This window comes from Sorex araneus, chromosome X (assembly GCF_027595985.1).
Source record: "Sorex araneus isolate mSorAra2 chromosome X, mSorAra2.pri, whole genome shotgun sequence".
In the NCBI taxonomy this organism is placed as follows: domain Eukaryota; kingdom Metazoa; phylum Chordata; class Mammalia; order Eulipotyphla; family Soricidae; genus Sorex; species Sorex araneus.
This window is the reverse complement of record NC_073313.1, coordinates 158,615,655-158,637,108: the sequence shown is the minus strand read 5'-3', so window position 1 is coordinate 158,637,108 and position 21,454 is coordinate 158,615,655. Positions and strand designations below refer to the sequence as shown.

The following is a 21,454-nucleotide window of genomic DNA, read 5'->3' as shown; positions in this document are numbered from 1 at the left end:
AACTTAGAGTGTTACTGCTTGGATTGCTGCTAATGTTGGGCCAATAAGGAGAGTTGCCTGACCTCCAGCTCTCCCCTCTGCGTGGTTCTTTCTCGGTGTTGGCGGTGCGGGTGACCGCGGTGCGCAGGGGGGCGGGGTGGAAGCTTCTCCCTCTCCCACTCCCTCTCCTACAGGGAGTAAGTCCTGGGGGGGTCCCACCCCAGTGTGCCAGGGTCGGCTGGCCCGGACCCTGACATCCCTCTGTGCAGATGTGTGTCACACGTGTGCCCTGTGTGCAGCTCTCACACATGTGCCTACCTGCAGGTGTGTGTCAAATGTCACACATGTGCCCTACATGTAGGCGTGTGTCACACATGTGCCCTGTGTTCAGCTGTGTCACACGTGTCCCTCTGTGCAGCTGTGTCACACGTGTGCCCTGGGGCAGGTGTGTGTCCCACGTGTGCCCTCCATGCAGGTGTGAGTTCACCATCCCTGGACGTCACGGCTGACACAGGCTCACCCCCCCAGGCCCACATGGGCTCAGGAACAGCATCTGAGGGACTGAGGCCATGATCTCCTGACCTTGGGGGCTGGGTCACTCCCAGGCCTGCTCTTTCTGGGGGCTTATGGTGGTGAGCCCTGAGCTGGTGCGGCCTGGTGACCCTGGCCTCAGGATGGGGGTGGGCACGAGCCCCCCGATCCCCGTGTCAGAGGCTCCTTAGGACCCAGGAGAACCCTGGTTTCCGCTTTAACAGTCCAAGTGTCTTCAACAGACCCTGGGCTCTTCCTGGGGGGCTGCGAACTTGTCACAAAGTCTTCCTTTGTGTGACCCCAGCCTGGTCGCCCCTAAGAAGAACCCCTTTGTAGGACCCCCAGCTGGGCCTGCTGTCTCAGAGTCACACTTGGTCAATGCCCGCCCCCCCCCCCGCCACCTCTGAGGCCCCCCGTTCTGGACAGTGACTGCTCCTCTCTCCTGCCACCCCCCCGATCCCAACCCTGGCTCCTTTCCTCCTTCAGGACCCTCACCCCCTTCCCGTGGGCGTCCAGGGCAGAGAGGGTGGAGGGCCAGACGGGGCCGGCTGCGGGGGCCTTGCCTCCTGCTTCTGTGGACTGTCCGTGCTCTGCTCCCTCAGCCTCCTCCTGGTACTTCCATCCCCAAGTTTCTGCAAGTGGGGACCCCCTGCAGGGTCCTGACGGTGACTGCCCCCTACAAGCACTCCTGGGGTCAGGGGTCGCCCACCTGCTGCTGTCAGCGCTGAGGCCAGGGTGGAGGGACCTTGAATTATCTGATTAAACTGGACCCTCCCTGGTCTCGTGTCTTGGAGCACTGTGGGCTCTTCTCTCTGACCTCCAGGGGCCCAGACTTCTTCTCTCCCCCGATAGAAGGTAAAATTCCACCCTGTCCAGCAGGTGAGACTGGACTGGACTTTTGCTGCCTGTCTTGCTTTACTGCAGGTCTCGCCTTCCGTGGCCGCCCCAACGAGTTATTCCAAGTCTCTGGTGCCATCTCGTGGCCATATTGATGTACTGCACCTGGTCGCACCCTAGCAGCCCAGACACGTTCTGTTCCCGGTCTCTGCTGCCCTCCTGTGGCCACATTTTGGGATTGCAGACTTGCCTTGTCTGGGACGGAGCCTGCTCGCAGAGCAAATGAAACACCTTCTTTCCAGTTCCAGTCTAACTTGGTCTTCCCAGGTGCTGCGTCCGAGGGCTCACCCTTCTCACGTCTCACCAACACGGATGCCCTCAGTCCTCGGTGCCCCAGACAGCCACCCCTGCATGTTAAGAGTTTGCACCTTCCCTCTTCTCTGACAAGGACCCAGAGGCAAGATGCAGCCGGACACAAGCAGGTGGACCCGAGCCCGGTGTGTAGGGATTGCCACATTGTGGCCCATGTGACATGTGGATGAGGGGGCGAGGGTGGGAGGGCTTGCAGGGGAGCTGAGTTGTTGGAGAACTCTTTGAGGGAAGGACTCAGAGGGGGAGGAGAACTCTGCATACAGTGCTCCTGCCCAATTCCTTCCATGCTCTAGCTTTTTTTTTTTAAATTTTAATTTTTTATTAATGAATCACCGTGGGGTACAGATACAGGTTTACATATTCTCATGCTTGTGTTTCAGTCATATACAGCTTAAGTATCTATCCCTCCATCAGTGCCCGTTCTCCACTGATGACCCCATCATCCCTCCCACCCCCTCCCACCCCATTCCCTTCACCACCCCCCCTCTTTGGCAGAGCATTCCCCTCTGTTCCCTCTCTCCCTTTGGGCATTGTGGTTAGTAATGGAGGTCTTGGGTGGCCAATGTGTTTGGTCTATAGTCTGCTCCGTGCACGCCTCTCCCATCCGAATGGGTCCTCCCACCACATTTTTGCTTGGTATTCCCTTCTCTATCTGATCTGCTCTTTCCCCCAGCATGTGAGGCTGGCCTCCAAGCCATGGAGCAAATCTGGTACTTATTTCTGTTATTCTTGGGTGTTAGGCCTCCATTATGTTGTTTTATATTCCGCAGATGAGTGCAATTCTTCTATGTCTGTCTCTCTCTTTCTGACTCATTTCACTTAGCATGATACTTTTCATGTTGATCCACTTGTATGCAAAGTTCATGACTTCATCTTTTCTGACAGCTGCATAGTATTCCATTGTGTTAGATGTACCAAAGTTTCTTTAGCCAGTCATCTGTTCTTGGGCATTCGGATTTTTTCCAGATTTTGGCTATCGTAAACAGTGCTGTGATGAACATACATGTGCAGATGTCATTTTGACTATATCTTTTTGCCTCTCCGGGGTATATTCCCAGAAGTGGTATTGCTGGGTCAAATGGGAGCTTGATTTCTAATTTTTTGAGGAGCAAGCATATTGTTTTCCAGAAGGGCTGAACCAGTTGCCATGCTCTAGCTTTTTAAAAAAAAATTATTTTTTGAATCACCATGGGACTGGAGTGATAGCACAGTAGGTAGGGCATTTGCCTTGTGCGCGGCTGACCCGGGTTCCATTTCTCCATTCCTCTCGGAGAGCCCGGCAGGCTACCGAGAGTATCCCATCTGCACGGCAGAGCCTGGCAAGCTACCCGTGGTGTATTCGATGTGCCAAAAACAGTAACAAGTCTCACAATGGAGACATTACTGGTGCCCACTTGAACAACTGGAAGATAGTGCGAGAAGATAGTGTGACAGTGCTACAGTGAATCACTGTGAGAACAGTTACAAAGTTTTGCAGTTTAAGCCTCAGTCATACAATGATCAAACACCCATCCCTTCACCAGTGCACACTTTCCACCACCAGGAACCCCAGTATGCCCCCATCCCACCCCTCCCCTTGCCTGTGTGGCAGATGATTTCCACTTCACTCCCTCTCCACTTCGATCACATTCAATATTTGACAAAAGACCCACCATTATTATTTGCAATTTCCCCCAACAATCAGACCTGCTGAAAACACTCATTAGATAATTTGTTTTATATTGCTGATTATGAAGAACATATGATGTCACGCGGATGCAAAGCGGCCACTCGATTTTTGATTTCTGATATTTTAGTAATAAGTCTGGAGGGATTTCTGCCCAAAGCCTCCGGGTTCAGAGATTGGTCTGTGTGTCTCTGGGGTCACGGCTGTTCAGGAGCCAGGAGCCAATTCCTGGGCAGCAACTCGGGACCTCGTCTGGACAGGGAGAGGGATGGTTCCACCACCCATCCCATGAGGCCTCGAGTGTCACGTCACTGCAGTTTCATGCCTGGTTTTCCAATAGGCTCTGAAAAGGTGGTGGCCACCATGCCACCAGGGAGAAAAGGTGGAAAGGACAAACACATTTCCCCTCCTGGGATGGCACGGTGCCATAGTTTTTTTTCTTTTTCTTTTTTTTTCTTTTTGGGTCACACCTGGCGATGCACAGGGGGTTACTCCTGGCTGTGCACTCAGGAATCACCCCTAGCAGTGCTCAGGGGACCATATGGGATGCTGGGAATCGAACCTGGGTCAGCCACGTACAAGGCAAACGCCCTCCCCACAGTGCTATCGATCCAGCCCCCAAATTTCTTTTTCTTTTTTCTTTTTTTTTGCTTTTTGGGTCACACCCAGCGATGCACAGGGGTCACTCCTGGCTGTGCACTCAGGAATTACTCCTGGCGGTGCTCAGGGGACCATATGGGATGCTGGGAATCGAACGCGGGTCGGCCGCGTGCAAGGCAAACGCCCTACCCGCTGTGCTATCGCTCCAGCCCCTATGGTGCCGTAGTTTAATGGTCAGTCCAGATGCATTTCTGCCAAAAGCCTCTGGGTTCCGAGATTGGTCTGGGTGCCTCTGGAACCATCAAGCCCCAGCTTTGATGGGAGTTTGGCAGCATGTGGCTTTAGGGACGAGAGGGGCTAGTGGGTCTGTAGAACCTGGTGGCTTTTCTCTGGTCAGGGAGGGTGCCCGGTGCTGCTCTGTCCTGGCCCTGCATGAGGTCAGGGACAACATTGTCTGGTTGGTCGGGCCCTGAGCCTGTGCCACGCCTGTGTCATGCCTCCTCTGAGCCTCTGTCATCACGTTTACTAAGAGGGAGAGTGGCCGTATCTTCTCACATAATACGAGCCACATTTACAAGGAGTCAAGATGTCTCTGTCTGACCCTCCCACCCCTCCTCATCCGGAACTGGACTCTGGTTCAGAGGCCTCCTGCCAAGAGGCCTCACCAGAATTCTGGACCGAGGGGAAGAGGCTGCTTTCCTGTGTCCTTGGACAGGCCTGGTTGCCATGAGTGGACATGACCAGGGCCTGGACATGGCCAGCCCCTGACACCCCCAGGTCTGCAGTCCAGCAGGGAAGAGGGTCAGGCTGGGGGAAGGTCAGAGACCTGCGTGGCTGGAGCCAGACACTCAGCTGGGGTTGGAGCGGGCTTCTGCTTAGCTCACGGGCAGTGCTTGGGGCTCTGCCTGACTCTGAGGGCCAAAGTGTCCTGGTGAGACAGAGGCTGTGTTTCACGGTCGGGCGTCCAGGAGGAAGGACAGCAGGGAGCGGGGTGGGCAGGGGGCCACGGAGTGGCGAGGACCCTCTGTTTCCCTTAGGAGCTGCTGCTGCCCTACCCAGTTACGCTCGCACCAACATGCGGACACAAGTGTACACTAACGTATATGCTTGCACACCAGCAGGCACACACGCGCGCGTGCTCACACTCACGTACACTCACCCTCCCAAGCTCACGTGTACACACCACACTGCACGCAGACACACACTCACCAACATGCGGACGCATGTGTACACTAACATATATGCTTGCACACTAGCAGGCACACACGTGCGCGTGCTCACACTCACGTACACTCACCCTCCCAAGCTCACGTGTACTCACCTCACTGCACGCAGACACACACTCACATGTGTGCTCCCCAGTGCACACACACTCACAATTACCACTGCCCTGCCGCCCCCCCCCCACTCAGTTCTGACCCTCGCGTGCATGTTGAGGTGTCCACGCTGGTGTCTTCCCGGCCAGCCCTCAGCTTCCTGCACACACGCTGTCCTGAGCTCGCCCCGCTGGACAGAGCTTCTGATGCTGAGCTGGGCTTGGTGCTAGGGCCGAGCCTCCTGGCTCACCCGCCGCTGTCCAGGGAAGCAGCCCTTGTCTGCCTGGAAGGTTTGCAGGAGCTGCCTCGTCCCCGGCTTCTCTCCCAGGGAGGTGACCCTCCGTGTGCCTGCGTGGAAGGCTCCGGCGCTGCCTCTCCGCGCAGCCCTGGCAGAGACCAGGCTGGGATGCTCCTGCAGGCTGGAGCCAGGATGGTCCTCTCTGCCGGGCTGGGCTCTCTGCAGAATCAGCCCCAGACGCAGCCCGCAGTGCCCCGAGGGAGGGAGCCGGGGCAGCCGGGCCCTGTCCTCCGGCACGGAGGGGCTAAGGGCTGGAGCCGTCCTCTCTGAGCCTGGGACTCGGGACCAGGTGCCGGCTGCTTCCCGGGCGCGGGAGGCGGCGGCTTCCACTCCGGGTTTTGCAGCCGCCCGGCGGCAGTGGAGGCAGGGTGCGGGGCTGGTGGGTGATGCGGAAGGTAAGTGCTTTTTCAGTTCTGGTGCTGATGCTGCGTGCGCGCTGAGGTCTCTGTGGCGCAATGGACGAGCGCGCTGGACTTCTAATCCAGAGGTTCCGGGTTCGAGTCCCGGCAGAGATGGTCACTCCCTCTTTTGTTTTAGGAGCTGTGCTAACGGAGCTGCAGGTCACATTTAGCCCTCCCTGGAGGTTCAAGGAGGCGAGGAAGCCCCCTCGCCTCTTTTCTCCTCCTTCCGGCTCTCAGCTCTTCTCCACTTGCCCGTGTCCCCCCACACTGCCTTGTGCCCTGGTGGGTCGAGGGGGGCCCAGCTGCACTGTCCAGCTCAGCTACACTTTCACCCCCAGCCCTCGGCTCCTGGACGGCACCTAGCTCAGGTGGGACCTGGGGCCCGGGACTCGGACCCCAGAATAAACTCAAGGCAGCTCTAGCCATCCTGAGCCCTGCGGCGGGGCAGGTGACTTTGGAGAGGAGAGGTCAGAGGTCAGCACCCACCCCACCAGGTCCGGCTGGGCCTGTGGGGACTGTCCAGCTTCTTCCCTGGGGACAGCTGGCCTGCGCCTCCTCTGCCTGAGAGTAACGCAACCAGCTGCATCTCCCCACCTCATCCCTCCTCCTACGCGCCCCAGGGTTTCCTCAGAGGCAGCTGCCCTGTCCTCAGGGACCCCCAAACTGGCAGCACGGGGGCCTGAGGCCCGAGGGCCATTGGATGGACGCCGTGGGGGTGTGGGTTGCGGGTGGTGGAACACGAGCTTGTGAGAGGCAGCTGCTGGCTCGGCTGCTCAAAGCCACTCTCGCAGCCTGTCCTGTCCTGGCCGCCTGTCACAGTGGCCCTGGGGGTGTCCACAGGGCAGCGACAGGAAACTGGGTCCCAGGGTCCCGCCAGCTGGTGGCCACTCCTTTCTGCTTAAAAGAGGGTTCGGCCCGGGGTTCGATTCCCAGCATCCCATAGGGTCCCCTGAGCACCGCCAGGAGTATTTCCTGAGTGCAGAGACAGGAGGAACCCCTGTACATCGCCGGGTGTGACCCAAAAAGCAAAAAAAAAAAAAAAAAAAAAAAAAGAGGGTTTGGCGTGTCACGTCCAAGCGATGCAGAGACCCTGGGGTGCCAGTAAGTGAGAGTGGAGGTGGGTGGGCACGGCACGACATCGCTGAGGTGGGGTGCATGCCCCCGGAGAGAGTCCGGGTACAAGGAGGTGCAGGCCCTGGGGAGATCTCTGCTGATCTCAGAGTCCAAGGCACGAGGGGAGGTCCCTGAGTCTGAGCTCTCGGGGTCCCTGAGGGTCCCGCGGAAGCTGGCACCTGTGGGGGCAGCAGTGGCCCAGCCTGTCCAGCCTACCTTGAGCATCTCACTCGCAGGCAGGGGCAAGTTCTGCCTGTTTGGGCCACAGCCTAGACCCTCTTGAAGCAGGAGCAGAAAAGCTCTTCTGCCCTGGGGAGCCTCGGTCAGGGCCTGCAGGGATGAGGGGGTCCCGGACCCCAGAGCCCTGGCCTTGCTTCGGGGCCTGCCCCATGCTCAGGAGGGCCAGCGCCCAGGAGCAGTCCCCCAGGGATGGCGGCTCCAGTGGCCAAACCCGCCACATGTCAGGCCCAACTCGGTTGCGCCCCTGCTGAGGGGCCACATCTGGCCTCTCTCATGTTTATTTTTCCAATGGACGTGTCCGGGACAGCAAACGGGCTGGCGCAGGGCCAGGAAGTGCCAGGAGACATGAGCAGTGCTGAGCTTCAAGCTGATGGTTGGCTCCTGTGTGGTGGTCCCTCTGCCTGGGCATCACGGCCAGTGTGGTGGTCAGTGCCACGGTCAGCACTTGAGCTGAGGTCACTCACCTGGACACCAGGCCCGCATCACTGTCAGCCTCTCGGCCAGTGCCGTGGTCGGCGTTACTGTCAGCGTCAAGGTCAGGGTCAGGCTCAGCCTCATGTCAGCGTTGTGGTCAGCATCAGGGTCACTGTGGTCAGTGTCCCTGGGGTGGTCAGCATCACGGCGAGCAGAGTGCGTGGGCTGGCGGTGCTTGTGCCGCTCCTGTCCTGATTACCTTGGGAGGGGGAAGGACACTTGAGCGTCTCCTCATGTCCAGGCCCCTCCTCCCCGGCCCCTGTCCAGGCGTGTCCTTCCCTCTGACACGGCGCCCAGTGAGGGCTGTGCCTGCCCGTGTGTTCGAGCAGGTCCCTGAGCAGCTCGGGGTGTCGGGGGTCCGACTGGGAAGGAAGGGGGGAGGGCCCGCCTCAGAGGAGCTTGGATGGTGCTGGAGGAGATGGAGGGGGCGGGGCAGGGTCGCTCCTGGGTCGTCCGTGCTCTGCGGAGGGTCCCCTTGCACTGAGCACCTCTGCTGTGTCAGGACACCCCGGCCCCCAGCCTGGTGAGTGTGTGAAGCAGTGCTCTGGGACGGAGACCCCAGCTGCTGTGAGGTCCCACCAGAGGTGGCGCTTGGTGTTCTGGGTGCCCAGGGACCTCGGGGCCATCCTGGGGAGCCTTTGGCAGCATCCTGAGAGGGAAGATTCTCCCCATTTCAGAGGAAGGAGACTGAGGCCTGGCATCTGCGTCCCTCAGTGAGACTGGAACACGGGCTCCTTGAGCCCCCACCCTGCCGGTCACTCTGGTGCTGTGATAAATGCCCCAGGCCCAAGGAGTCGGTATCCATCCGCCGAAGGGCCCTCACGGGTCCCTCTCCTCACCAAGATTAAGGTTTCCTTAAGCGTCTGCCAAACGGGCAGTCAAGGGCTGGGAGTATGGGGGAGGGTAGGGTTCCGGGAAACCCACACTGGAGGAGCAGCAGGCTGGCTTGAAACTCAATCAGGAGTGAAATGTTCTAAAAAATAATTTAAAAAATTAAAAATATCGAGGCCAGAGCAATAGTACAGCGGGTGGGGCGTTAGCGTTTCACGCAGCCAACCCGGGTCCGATTCCCAGCATCCATAGGGTCCCCCAAGCACCGCCAGGAGTAATTCCTGAGTGCAGAGCCAGGAGTCAGCCCTGAGCTTGGCCGGGTGTGACCAAAAAAGAAAAAAAAAATTTATAAATCCGTTTGTCAGGGACCAGGTTGCGTCTTGGAAGGCTGGACACAGACTTTGCATGCGGGAGCCCTGGATTCTGTCCCCAGCACTTCCAGGTCCCCAAACCCCTTCAGAAAGTCTCGAGCTCCGAGCCAGGATGAGCCCCTGAGCACTGCCAGGTGTGACCCCTGAAAGCTAGAGGGAAAACCGTCCTGTCCGGATACAGGGAAAGAGCAACGGATTGGGGGGTTGGGGGGCAGGCGCTCCGCCCTGACCAAGGTGTGGTAGCTGCCTCACAGTTTAGGAGGGCCCAAGCAGTGCTCGGGGTGTCAGGGATGTGGCTCTTGGCAGTGGATCGAGCCTGGCATTGCTGGGGCTTCAGGCCTGCTGGTGCTTGGGTGGTGCCAGGGATCAGACTCAAGACCCCGTGTCCACGGCTGGTGATCCAGCCCTTGGTCCTTCTCCCTGGCCCCATCTCACAGCTTCAAAGTTCTGCTTTGGAAGGATGACGTTCCCCAATTCCCACCTTGAGAAAGCTGTGCATCAAAGATCTTATCTGATGCTGCTCTTCTCCTCGCTCAAAGCAGATGAGTCGGATCCTGTTGCCGCTCTCACAGGGGATGCCGGTCAGACGTCCGTACACCACCACTTCCATGGTGCCTGTCTTGTCCTGGACCTCATAGTAGACACAGGGGTCCCGCACAGTTTTCTGCAAGAGAGAATGGGCATCCGCCTGCTGAGCGGGGCCCCGGGGAGGAACCCATGTCTCCACAGCTGAAGGAGGGGCCACCCAGAGCTTCAACTATTTTATGGAGGAGAACCCCCTTTTTGAACCCCCAGTCATTTCCCTTTTTCTAGGTGTGTGTCTGCATGTTTCTCCAGGACTAGAGAGGAGGGTTGACATTTGCTGAGGGGCTGGGCGCAAGGGGCTGCGGGGAGCCCAGGAGAAAGGCAGGTGACGCCATCCTGAGTCGGGGGAAGGGAGGCCGTAGTGACTCCTCTGTGCTCTGCCATCTTCGCTGCGTTACTCCTTGCTCTCCAAGCTACACTGAAGCCAAGCCTCGCACCTCAGTCCCTTTGTGCTAACCGTAGCTCTCTCCTCACCAATGATGCAATAGCCTGTGTGTTCCTGCCCTTCACAGAGGCCAGAAAGGAGCAAACTCACAAGGCAGGGGACAGGCCCTCAAGGGACAGGGGAAGACAAGGCAGGGGGGCCTGAGAGACCGGCCTGACAAGGGACTGGCAAGATGCAGTTCATGCTCTGAGAGGGCTCCCCCCACCTCACAGGACTCCATGAGTCCTGTGGCTAGGAACTTAGTTCCTAGTTCAAACTTAGTTAAAACTTAGTGACTAGGAACTTAGTGAAAACTTGTGATTCTGGGGCTGGAGCGATAGTACAGTGGAATGGGTATTTTCCTTGCACGTGGCTGACCAGCGCTCTATCCCCAGAATCCCATTTGGTTTCCTGAGCACTGTCAGGAATAATTCCTGAGTGCAGAGCCAGGAGAAAACTTGAGTATTGCTGGGAAACCAAAAAGAAAAAAAGACCAAAAAACACAACAGCTTGTGATTCTGGGGCGGGGGGAGGGGTTGATGTAGTGGGTCAAACTCTTGCTTTGCTGTATGGGACTTTGATTCTCGTCTTGGTCGTGCCCAGATTACTGAGTAGAGTCCAGGGCCCTGTGGTTAGGATTTGTACCCGTCTTGCCCACGGTGGCCAAGCGAGTGCGTGACCCTTAACCATTAAAACAACGATGGGGGATGAGGGTAGCAAAGCCCTTTAGTTAGCACCATGCATCCTCCCATGACGTGAGCTAACCGCCATCCCAAAGGCTCTTAAGTCCTGGGTTCGCAGAGAAAATATTACAAAACACTGACGTGGGTTTACCTTTGTCACCAAGAACACCCCATTCACAACGGTGTATGGAGCCTCCTGGCGCAGGTGACTGATTTTTGGAGTCTCTGTGACCCTGTTGATCAGCGCTCTGGGGACCTGTTCGTACCCCACCTTCTCCACCGAGGTGCATTTGTACACTTCCAGGAACCCACGGTTACTGACGTAGTTTGAGAGGACCAAGATGTTTCCGAGGACAAACTGTGTCTTGAAGTCCTCGTGGAAGACCTTCACACGGATGATCTGATCCTGTGCCTGGTTCTTTATGGCCACGATGGCATGGAACATTCTGCAATCCTCTCGGTACCTGAAGGGCTCGGTCACGTCCAGCACCTGCATCGCCTTGTGCTGATCCTGTGGGCCCTCCTCTTCGAAAGTGCCCACAAACCTAGTTGCAGACTGAGAAGAAAGACCAGATAGTTAGCTAGAGTCCGACTTCAGGAGCAAGAGACGGGGCAGGCTGGGGATGGAGGCTGAGATGGTGGTCGTGCGGGAATGAGCCGAGGAAAGAGAGGAGACGGTGAGAACACGAAGGCCGGTGGTCTTTCTTTTCTTGTTCCCCATGTTCTTAGTTTGGAAGTGGAATGTTTTACTTTCATAAGGGTTATGCCCATTTCTCACAGAGCTCTGTGGTTGGCCTGGCAATGTGTTGGAAAGTGATTGTGAAAGAGATAAGGAGCAAAATTGCCTTTTCAGCTCCTTTGAGAAGTGAGCAAAGAGGGCAGAAGTTGGGAATCAAGCCAGAGACTCCCAAGGCCCTGAGTAGGATGCATCACATCTGCACCCCCAGCACTGCAAGGAGCCTGGAGCCTCCCAAGTCCCGAGGCAAACCCCTCTTTCCAGGAGACCCTCAGTTGAGGATTAGCAGGAGCCCCCAAATCCTCTGCAGGGGAAGGCCCGGGCAGCAAACACCTTGAGTGCGTCATGCTCTGCATGGCCGCCCTTCCCTCCACAGAACCCCCAATGCTGGGGGTCCCCATGGCAGGAGTCGGGGCTGCCAGCCATGCAGGAGGGGGGTGATGTCCTGCTCCCCAGTTACCACCCCCTAGTCATGCCAGGACCCCCTAGTCATGTCTGCATCCCCAGTAGCCCGGGGCACAGGACAAGGAGGCGGGAGCAGTGACTCTGGACACAGCTGTGTGTGGGTGCAGGGAGGAGGAAGGCGGCTCTGGGTCAGAGCTTGGCATTGGATTCCAGAGCGATGCCCAGGATGTGGCAGGGGTGCCAAGAGAGCCAGGCTGTGGCAGACAGGATTGGTGTGCAGACCCTGAGTGGCATAGGCAGGCCCCAGTGGGCTCATGGCAATGGCATGGGGGCCAAGATTTGGTGTGGGAGTCCCCACTTGTCCCTCCCAGAGCACAGGACAATGACCCTGGGATACCAGAAGCATCCCCAGCAGGCGGTGTTTCAGGTCAGACATGGCAGAGGATCACGCGACTTCATCAGAGAGAAGAAATGGAGGAGGGATGGGAGATGAGCTGTGGGCTGATCGGGGGGTGCCAGACGTGGTACCTGGGTAAAAGTTGTGCTCCCAGCTGAAGAGGATGGGCCAGGATGTGGTACCTGGGCTGAGGTTGTGCTTCTGGCTGACGATGGGGGACCAGGACGTGGTACCTTGACCAAATTCTTGCTTCTGGCTGATGATGGAGGACGTGGAGGTGGTAGTGGGGCAGATGTGGTGGTTCCGGCTGATGAGGGGGGACCAGGACACAGTACTTGGGCCAAGGTTGTGCTCCCGACTGATGAGGGTTGACTAGGATGTGGTAGTTGGATAAAGATTGTGCTCCCAGTTGATGAGGGGGGGCCAGGACGAAGTAGCTGAGTGGAGGTCACACTTCCGGCTGATGAGGGGGCACCAGGACGCAGTAGCTGGGCTGTGGTCGTGCTCTTGACTGATGGGGGGCATCCAGGATACAGTAGCTGGGCGGAGGTCGCACTGCCGGCTGATAAGGGGGCACCAGGACATGGTAGCTGGGCGGAGTTCGTGCTTCTGGCTGACGAGGGGACACCAGGACTCGGTACCTGGGTGGAGCTCGACCTCTGGGATGATGAGGGAGGAGCAGAATGTAGTTCCTGGGGGGAGGATGAACTCTGGGCTGATGAGATGGGACCAGGACGTGGTACCTGGGTAAGAGTTGCGCTCCCGGCTGAAGGGGATGGACCAGGATGTGGTACCTGGGCTGAGGTTGTGCTTCCGACTGATGATGGGGGACCAGGACGTGGTACCTTGACCAAGTTCTTGCTTCTGGCTGATGATGGGGGACCAGGAGATGGTAGTGGGGCAGATGTGGTGCTTCCGGCTGATGAGGGGGGACCAGGACACAGTACTTGGGCCGAGGTTGTGCTCCCGACTGATGAGGGGGGACCAGGAGATGGTAGCTGGAGAAAGATGCTCCCAGCTGATGAGAGGGGGCCAGGACGAAGTAGCTGGGTGGAGGTCACACTGCCGGCTGATGAGCGGGGACCAGGACACGGTAGCTGGGTTGTGGTCATGCTCTTGGTTGATGGGGGGAGGCCAGGTTGTGGTAGCTGGGTGGAGGTCACACTGCCGGCTGATGGGGGGGCACCAGGAATCGGTAGCTGGGCCGATATGCTCCCGACTGATGAGGGAGGGCCAGTATGCTGTAGCTGGGTGGAGTTTGTGCTTCTGGCTGACGAGGGGACACCAGGACTCGGTACCTGGGTGGAGCTCGACCTCTTCGATAATGAGAGGGGAGTAGAAGGTGGTTTCTGGGGGGAGGATGAGCTCTGGGCTGATGAGATGGGACCAGGATGTGGTAGCTGGGTAAAGACTGCACTTTCGGCTGAAGAGGAGGGACCAGGATGTGGTAGCTGGGTGGAGGTCGTGCTTCTGGCTGACAAAGGGGCACTCAGATGTGGTAGCTGGGTGGAACTCGACCTCTGGGATGATGGTGGGTGAGTAGGATGTGGTACCTGGGTGAAGGATGAGCTCTGGGCTGATGAGTGGGGACCAGGACACAGTTGGTGGGTGGAGGTTGAGATGCAGGCGGATGAGTTGGGATGAGGACATGGTACCTGGGCGGAGGATGAGCCCTGGGCTGATGAGTGGGGACCAGGACACGGGAGCCAGGCGGAGGCTGAGCTCTGGGCTGGTGAGTGCTGAGCAGCAGGTGGCAGCGGGGTGGAGGAGCTGCTGGTGGCAGCTGCAGGAGGTGGAGGAGGGTGATGGAGCAAGGCTGTGTCCAGGAGAGCTCTGGCCACCTGAGCAGCTGGACATGGACCCTGCCGAGAACAGAGCAGATTCTTACCCAGGGGCTCAGAATTCCCACAGGGACTTGCTGTGGGACCCACTCATCTCAGCCCCCCGGCCCCGCTGTGATGATCCCGTGACCCTGTAGGAGCTGAAGTCGCAGCTTGGGCAGGAGCTCACCTGCACAGGTGAGTGTGTCTCCTCCCACAGGGAGGCTGCGTGCAGTGGGGCTGGGGGAGGTCTTGGCCGCGGGGAAACCCATCATTCATACATGGGGGATGGTACCTCCGTCTGGGCGCTGGTGGACAGGGGCTTCTGCGGGGTCTGAATAGGCGTGGGGGTCAGGTTGGCCGTAGATGTTTCTGGAAGAGTTGAGCTCTGGGAACGCTGGCTTTTCTTTACCTGAAAGTGTTATTTTCTTCTTAGCATTTGATGAGGCTCATCTTTTCATTTCTGAAATGAATGTCGTGCTTGAAGCCCTTAGCCCAGGCACGCACTCCCCTTGCTGCCTCTGTCCAGTGCCTTCCGACAGACGGGAGACACACATGAAGCCTGGACCAGAGGGGAGACACATGTGTGTGGAGCTGTAGCCGGGCTCAAGGAAGGACACACGCGTAGCAGGGGACAGAAGGGAGACACACATGTAGTGGGGGCCAGCGAGGAGACACACATGTAGCTGAGACCAGAGGGGAGACACACGTGTAGCAGGGCCAGACACACGTGTAGCAGGGCCAGAGGGGAGACACACGTGTAGCAGACCTCGGGAAGTCCTGGCACCCGGGCCCTGCTGGAGAAAGCACTCCCGGCAGTGACTCTCATTTGGAGAACGAGTTCACTACACGTCAGAGCCACTGGGTCTGGATTTCCAGTCGTGACTCTAGTATCTGGGAAGGGGCTAGAAAGCACCTGGGTTGAGGCTGCCAAGGACACATCCGGGGCAGAGGCTGGTGACGGGGGGCTCCTGGGGGTGCAGGGCTGTACTCCAGGGGCAGAGGCTGGTGACGGGGGGCTCCCGAGGGTGCAGGGCTGTGCTCCAGTCACAAGAAGAGGGTGCTCGGGGGTGCAGTGTGCTGTGCTCCTCTGGGGCTCGCCTTGTTTTTGAGCGCACCTCTTCCTTTTCTGAAAGGTGAGAGATGTTAGTGGCTTTTGTATGGGAAGGAGGTGGCTTCCTCCTGACCGAGCTTCCTCTGGGCACACGGGCGCGACTGCACAGCTGGTACCCACACACCTCCCTGCTGACCTGGGCCCCGGGTGCCTCTGCAGCTCCTTGAGTTTCTCCTGGGCCACCGGAGCTGCATGCAGGTGCTGAGGGGCCCATCCTGTCCATCTGCTTCTTTCTCTTTGGTGCTGCTGCTGCTCCCGCTGTGAGTCTCCTACTCACTGAGACACAGGAGAACTGTCAGCACGCAGTGGTCAGGCCCCGATGGTCCCAGTATCAGGTCAGCCCAGGGAGACCACCCAGCTCCACACAAACCCCGGCCCATAGAGCTTCCTGGGAGTGAACAAGCCCACCCACCCACGTGTTCATCCTGCCACCCTTCTGTCCATCCATCCCTTCATCCGTCTTCCCACCCATCCACCCATCCATTTGTCCGTCCATCCATCTATCCATTCATTTGTCCATCCATCCATCCATCTATTCGTCCATCCATTCGTCCATTTGCCCATCCACCCATCCACCCGTCCATCTGTCCATGTGTCCATCTGTCCCTGGAGCCCTAGTCTCAGCAACCCCTGCTCCTGCCCCCTGGCCTGCCCTACAGAGCTCAGGCCCTTGGGTATCAATCACTCTGGGAATAGTGAGGAAAAAGTAGGAATTATTTCCGAGAGAAAGTTTGGCCTTTGAATTTAATATTTTGTTTGTTTCTCCAGCCCAAACCCAGAGGTTTCAAAGAGAATTTCCTCAGACCTCGGAGGAAACAATCTCACCCAACTATCTCCTTAACATCCTGGAAGGAAGAGAAGATGGATAACAGGTCTTTTTTGGGGGGCCACACCTGGTGATGCTCAGGGATTCCTCCTGACTCTGCACTCAGGAATCACTCTTGGTGGTTCTTGGGGGGCCGTATGGGATACCGGGACAGAATCTGACTGGCCACGTGCAGGGCAGCACCTTCCCCACTGTCCTCTCTCTCTGTCCCCAAACAGGTCTTACTAGAGGATGAGGGAGGACTGGGGATAGTTCCAGGTGCTGCAGTGGGGGCTCACGTGCAGGGTGCCCAGGGTCTGCCCCAGACCACGTCAGCACAAACCCACAACCGTGTCCAGATGCAGGATTGCGCACTGCCTGATGTGGTCCCGAAACCCAAAAAGAATTGGCAAAATGCAAGTATGTAGAGAAAAGAATCAAAGTTTGGTTATTTTGTTTTGCTGTTTTCAATGCTTTTTTTTTAATGTCCTGGCATCTCGGCCATTTCTTAACTCTCTTCCTTTTGCTCCCAGGCAGCCCCCACGTACCCCTCATTGTGTTTGCAATGACGCTGGCATCACAGTGGCCCAAGGCCAGGAGAAGGGCTGAGGTGCCACTGGGACGAGGGTAGAGTGTTGGGTGGGATTGCACTTACCTTCCCGCACCTGTCGCTGCAAGGACTTGACAAGACCCTCCAGTTCTCTGTCACCTTTAATGGCCTCGATGAGCATGATCACACATTTAATACCCGAGAACCGGGAAAACGTCCAATTTGTAATCTGGATTCTGTCATAATCCTCCTGCATTTTGGGCGTCAGTCTGAGAGGCGTGGCCAGTAAGGACTTGACTGTTCGGAACTGGTAATCACTGAGCATCTCCAGCCCTTTCTGCAGGAAGAGTATCTTGTACTGCGTCTCCATCTGTGTCAGAGAGCGAGCCTGGGAGAGGGACAGGGTGTCACATGGACTGGGACAGCCGGAGTCGGCCTGGCACCACCTGTTTGAGTGCTGTGGACTCTCAGGACCCAGCGCAGTGCTCACGGGGGTGTGGAAGAGGCATCAGAGAGGCTCATGCCCAGGAGACAGGCCTGGCAGAGCACCCGTGGGTGCCGACTCTAAAGTCCACCCCAATGTAGTCAGCCTCAACTTTCCAGAGTGCCCCGTGGGGGTAGGAATGGGGGCTCAGTCTCTGCCTGGTGCCCAGGACGTCCCCAGGTCTTGATGTGCAGAGGGCATCTTGCCTAGCTCCAAAATCCTCCTCTCAAAGTTATTTGCCTGCTAGAGAGGCTGCAGGCTCCTGGCTGGAAGCCTCGGGGACACCCCAACTCTGGATTGCGCCTGTGGGAGCCTGAGGGGCTCCAGGAGCCCAGAGAGGGGGAAGCTCAGAGGCCCGGAGGATTCAGAGAAGAGCTGATGGTTCTGCGCAGCCTCACAGGCAGACCTGTCCCTGCTGTCTGCTGAGGAGTTGACTCTCGCGGGCAGCAAACAAGATCCTGGTTTCTGGTCTCTTGTGCAGGGGCAGCGGTGGGTCTGGCGCTGTCATGGGTGCCCCCCCTCCCGTGACTCAGCCGTGGGGCTCAGTATGGCTGCATCTGCATCTCAGGGACTTTCAGAGGTTCCGGTCACTTCCAGGAAACCTCCTGTGGGTCCTTCATTCCGCTGCCAGCACTGGCCCAGCAGGGAGCTCAGGGCCCCTCCTCCAGCCTGAGCCCTCCCCCACGGGGGCAGAGATGACTCTTCCTGGGCAAGAGGAGGAGGCTGGCTCCAACTGGCTCCTGGCTAACAGGAGAGAGCAGAGAGTGGACAGGGCTCCTTGCCAGGCGAGAGGGCCCCATTGGCCACCACGGGGGAGTGTGGAGGGAGCGACCTCTCCTTGGCAGAGGGACCAGGGAAACAAGTGTCCTGCCCCAGACTCCTCCTAGTCAGCCCCTGATCCCTAGGAAGCCGAGTCCGTGTTCAAATGCACCCACAAGAACGTGCAGAAGGTTCAAGAGTTGACACGATTTTAAGATTTGCTTCTGCAAACAAAAGTGGAACTGAACTCCCTCTGGTAGGGTCCTGCCACTCTGTCTCAGGAAAGGGTCCCCCGATCTCCCGAAGAATTAACAAGCGGCCCTGTGGGGAGGAGCTTCTGCCAGGCTGAGCCCACTCTGGAACTGCCTTCTGGGCACGCAACGCCCCTTCTCCAGCCCTCTGCACTCTGTGCCAGCTGTCCCAGCACCCACCTGGGGTATGTCAGGACTCCTGGGCCCTCCCCCAGCCACTGAGCACAGCCCTGGGGGTCTCCCCTGCCAGCCCAGAAGGCCCAGCACAGGCTCTTCTGAGCAGAGTCTCGTCCTGGGGACAGGAGATGCTCACTGGGTCTCTCTGGCTTTGCTCTGGTCAGAGAGGTGGTCTAGGTGGGACCCTAGAGGACAAGCCCTCTGCCCCTCCCTGAGTGATGCAACCCTTCCTGCCCTCTCCCAGGAGGACAAGGGTCAGTTCCCTCTCAGTCCTGGGTCCGGGAGTTCTGGCAGGACTCACCCTCTTGTGTGTTCTGGTGCCTGGGTCCCGGGTCTCCCAGCCTGAGGAGAACTGAGTCGGCGGTGGCTGAGGCTGTCCGGGGAGGCAGGACCAGAGTCGGACAAGAGTCCTGGAGCTTCGCTTTGGGGCAGAGGAGAGAGGGAGAGAGCCAGGACCAGCTGGGGATCCGAGTTGTGCAAGACTCCAGTGCTGAGCCTCCCTCTCTGCAGGCTGACTCCTCCCCGCCTAGGGTAGAAGTTTCGGTTTCCTGGGCAGAGGGACTGAAGCGTTTCCCACAAAGCCTGCGTGGCCCGCCACCCCGCCCTTCCTGTCAGCGCTGGCTGGGCTGAGGGACGCCTCCTCCTCCTCGGTGCTGGTGCCCGGGTCCTCGTGCGGGACCCTCCCTCTCCAGGGCCTGTGTGTCCCCCGGGCTCTGCTCTGCGCCTCCTTCCCGGCTCTGTGTGGAAGGAAACGGGCCCAGGACGACAGTCCATGTCTGCGTGGGGAAGGAGGACGGGCCTGCTGCATGCTCTGCACACAGGGTTGTTCTCCCTCCGCGAGGGTCACGGGAGCAAGGGCGTCCCTGAAGCCCCTTCAGGCTTCAGCCAGCAGGGGGTCTTTCCTAGTAAGAGAACCACAGGGGGAGTGATAGCACAGCGGGGAGGGCATTTGCCCACCAGGGTTCGATTCCAGCATCACATATGGTCCCCCAAGCACCACCAGGAGTAATTCCTGAGTGCAGAGCCGGGAGTAAGCCCTGTGCAATGCCGGGGTTGACTCAAAAAGCTAAAACAAAAAAAAAGTTACCCAGAGATCCACAGGGCTTATGATTTCTGCCTGGGCTGGAGCAGGCTCTGACCCTGGTGTGGCTGCTGGACAGATGTGAATACTCTTATTGCTACTAGGGTCCCCTCACTCTTTTACCTCACCCGCGTGCCCCTCTTCCCGTGGTCTCAGCTGTGCCCCTCACATGCCCCTTACTCTGCCTTACTCCTGGATACCTCTCATGTGCCCATGCCCTCACCATGCCCCCTCTGCCCTGTGCACCACACAGTCACTGTCACTGTCACTGTCATCCCGTTGCTCATTGATTTGCTCAAGCAGGCACAAGTAATGTCTCCACTGGTCCCTGTCGGTGCGAGTGTAGCCCAATGGCGTCTGCTCTCTCCAGGAGCATGAAGAGTCTCCAGCCATTCGTTCAGGGTCTTGACAAAGAAGTCTGACCATCGCGTAGGTGGGCGGGCAAGCGTTCTTTTGACGTCCCGTGGTCTCATCTCGGTCAGTCTAATGACGTCGTACTTGATCTTCTGCTCTTGCACTATCAGGTCCTCAATGGATGCTTCTGAGTCCAGTGTATGTGCACAGACAGTCATTTTAGTCCTTCTTCGTTTTGGCAGCCTCGCTCGGCTCTGAGATTTTAGCAGTCTCTCCTTACTCGTCCTTCCCAAGGCTGCCATGTTGGGGGCTCTTTCAGAGTCAGGAAAATGAGGCCTGTTACTGTTATTGTTATCGTTTTTGGCATGCTAGAGCGATTCCTCCGCCCCTCTTGGAGAGCCCGGCAAGCTACCGAGAGTATCGCACCCACACGACAGAGCCTGGCAAGCTCCCCGTGGCATATTCGATATGCCAAAAATAGTAACAATAAGTCTCACATTGAGAGACATTACTGGTGCCCGCTCAAACTAATCGATGAACAACGGGATGACAGTGACAGTGACAGTGATTGTTTTTGGCATGTCAAATATGTCACGGGGAGCTTGCCAGGCTCTGCCACACAGTGTGCCCCCACTATTTCCCCCTGTGACCACTCGGGGCCCCAGCTGCCTCCTCCAGCCACTCACTCTAGTCCAAGAGACCAAACACTCGCCTTTTTAGTTAATTGATTTATTTTTTTGTTTGTTTTTGGGTCACACCCGGCGATGCTCAGGGGTTACCCCTGGCTCTGCACTCAGGAATTACCCCTGGCGGTGCTTGGTGGACCCTCCTGTGCCTGAGATTTATGCAACCCGCTGCACTCCTACCTCATCCCTCCTTATACCTTCCCCATGGTTTCCTTGGAGGCAGCTGTCCTGTCCCTCAAGGAACACCAAACTGGGAGCACGGGGGCCTCAGGATTGAGAGCCAGTGGGATGGACGCTGTGGGCAGGTAGTCTGCGGGTGGTGGGAATGCGAGCTTGTGAGAAGCAGCTGCTAGCTCGGCTGCCCAAGCCACTCCCGCAGCCTGTCCTGTCTTGGCCGCCTTCACAGATGGTCATTCAGCGGTCCATGGGGCAGAGAAAGGAAACTGGGTGCCAGGGCCCCTCAGCCTGTGGCCACTCCTTTCTGCTTAAAAGAGAGTTTGGAGTGTCACATCTAAGTGATGCCTGGTGTTAATCTTCTGTCTGGTGCGTGGACAGCAGAGACCCAGGGGTGCCCAGGGGTGATTCAGCTGGAGGTGGATGGACACAGTATGGCACTGCTCGGGGATGCATCCCTCCAGAGAGAGGCCAGGTACGAGGAGGTGCAGGCCCGGGGGAGAATTCCGCTGATCTTGGCTCAGAGCCAACGGCACGAGGGAGGTCCCTTGGGAGCCCACCTGGGTCTGAGCATTGGGGGTCCTGAAGGTCCTGCGGAACCAGGCACTTGTGGCGGCAGTAGGGACCCAGCCTGCCCAGGCCCACTCTGAGCATCTGACTCGCAGGCAGAGGCCAGTTCTGCCCGTTTGGGCCACAGCTTAGCACCTCTCGAAGCAGGAGCAGAAAAGCTCTTCTGCTCTGGGGAGCCTGGGGAGGATCAGGCAGGGCTGAGCCTCGTCAGGGCCTGCAGGGACGAGGGGATCCCGGACCCCAGAGCCCCGGCCATGCCTCAGGACCTGCTCCATTCCCTAGAGGGCCAGCACCCAGGAGCAGCTCCCCGGCAAAGATCGCTCGGTGGCCACACCCAACACATGTCGTGCCCCGCTGACGGGGCCGCATC

At 58.1% G+C, this 21,454-nt stretch overlaps 1 protein-coding gene and 1 non-coding gene across 2 annotated transcripts; one reads left to right on the top strand and one right to left on the bottom strand.

Annotated features, from left to right (window-relative positions):
- The first annotated feature begins 6,040 nt into the window (after positions 1-6,040).
- On the top strand, positions 6,041-6,114 carry TRNAR-UCU (transfer RNA arginine (anticodon UCU)). Its single transcript has one exon. It is a non-coding gene; the product is annotated as a tRNA-Arg (tRNA).
- Positions 6,115-7,127: 1,013 nt separating this feature from the next.
- LOC101542654 (interferon-activable protein 204-like) lies at positions 7,128-13,069 on the bottom strand. The gene is made up of 4 exons (XM_055123238.1): positions 12,391-13,069; positions 10,873-11,277; positions 9,511-9,693; positions 7,128-8,026 (listed from the first exon to the last, which is right to left on the bottom strand). The coding sequence occupies exons 2-4, from the start codon at positions 11,215-11,217 to the stop codon at positions 7,970-7,972; spliced, it is 585 nt and encodes a 194-aa protein (XP_054979213.1). The 5' UTR covers positions 11,218-11,277; positions 12,391-13,069; the 3' UTR covers positions 7,128-7,969.
- Positions 13,070-21,454: the final 8,385 nt, after the last annotated feature.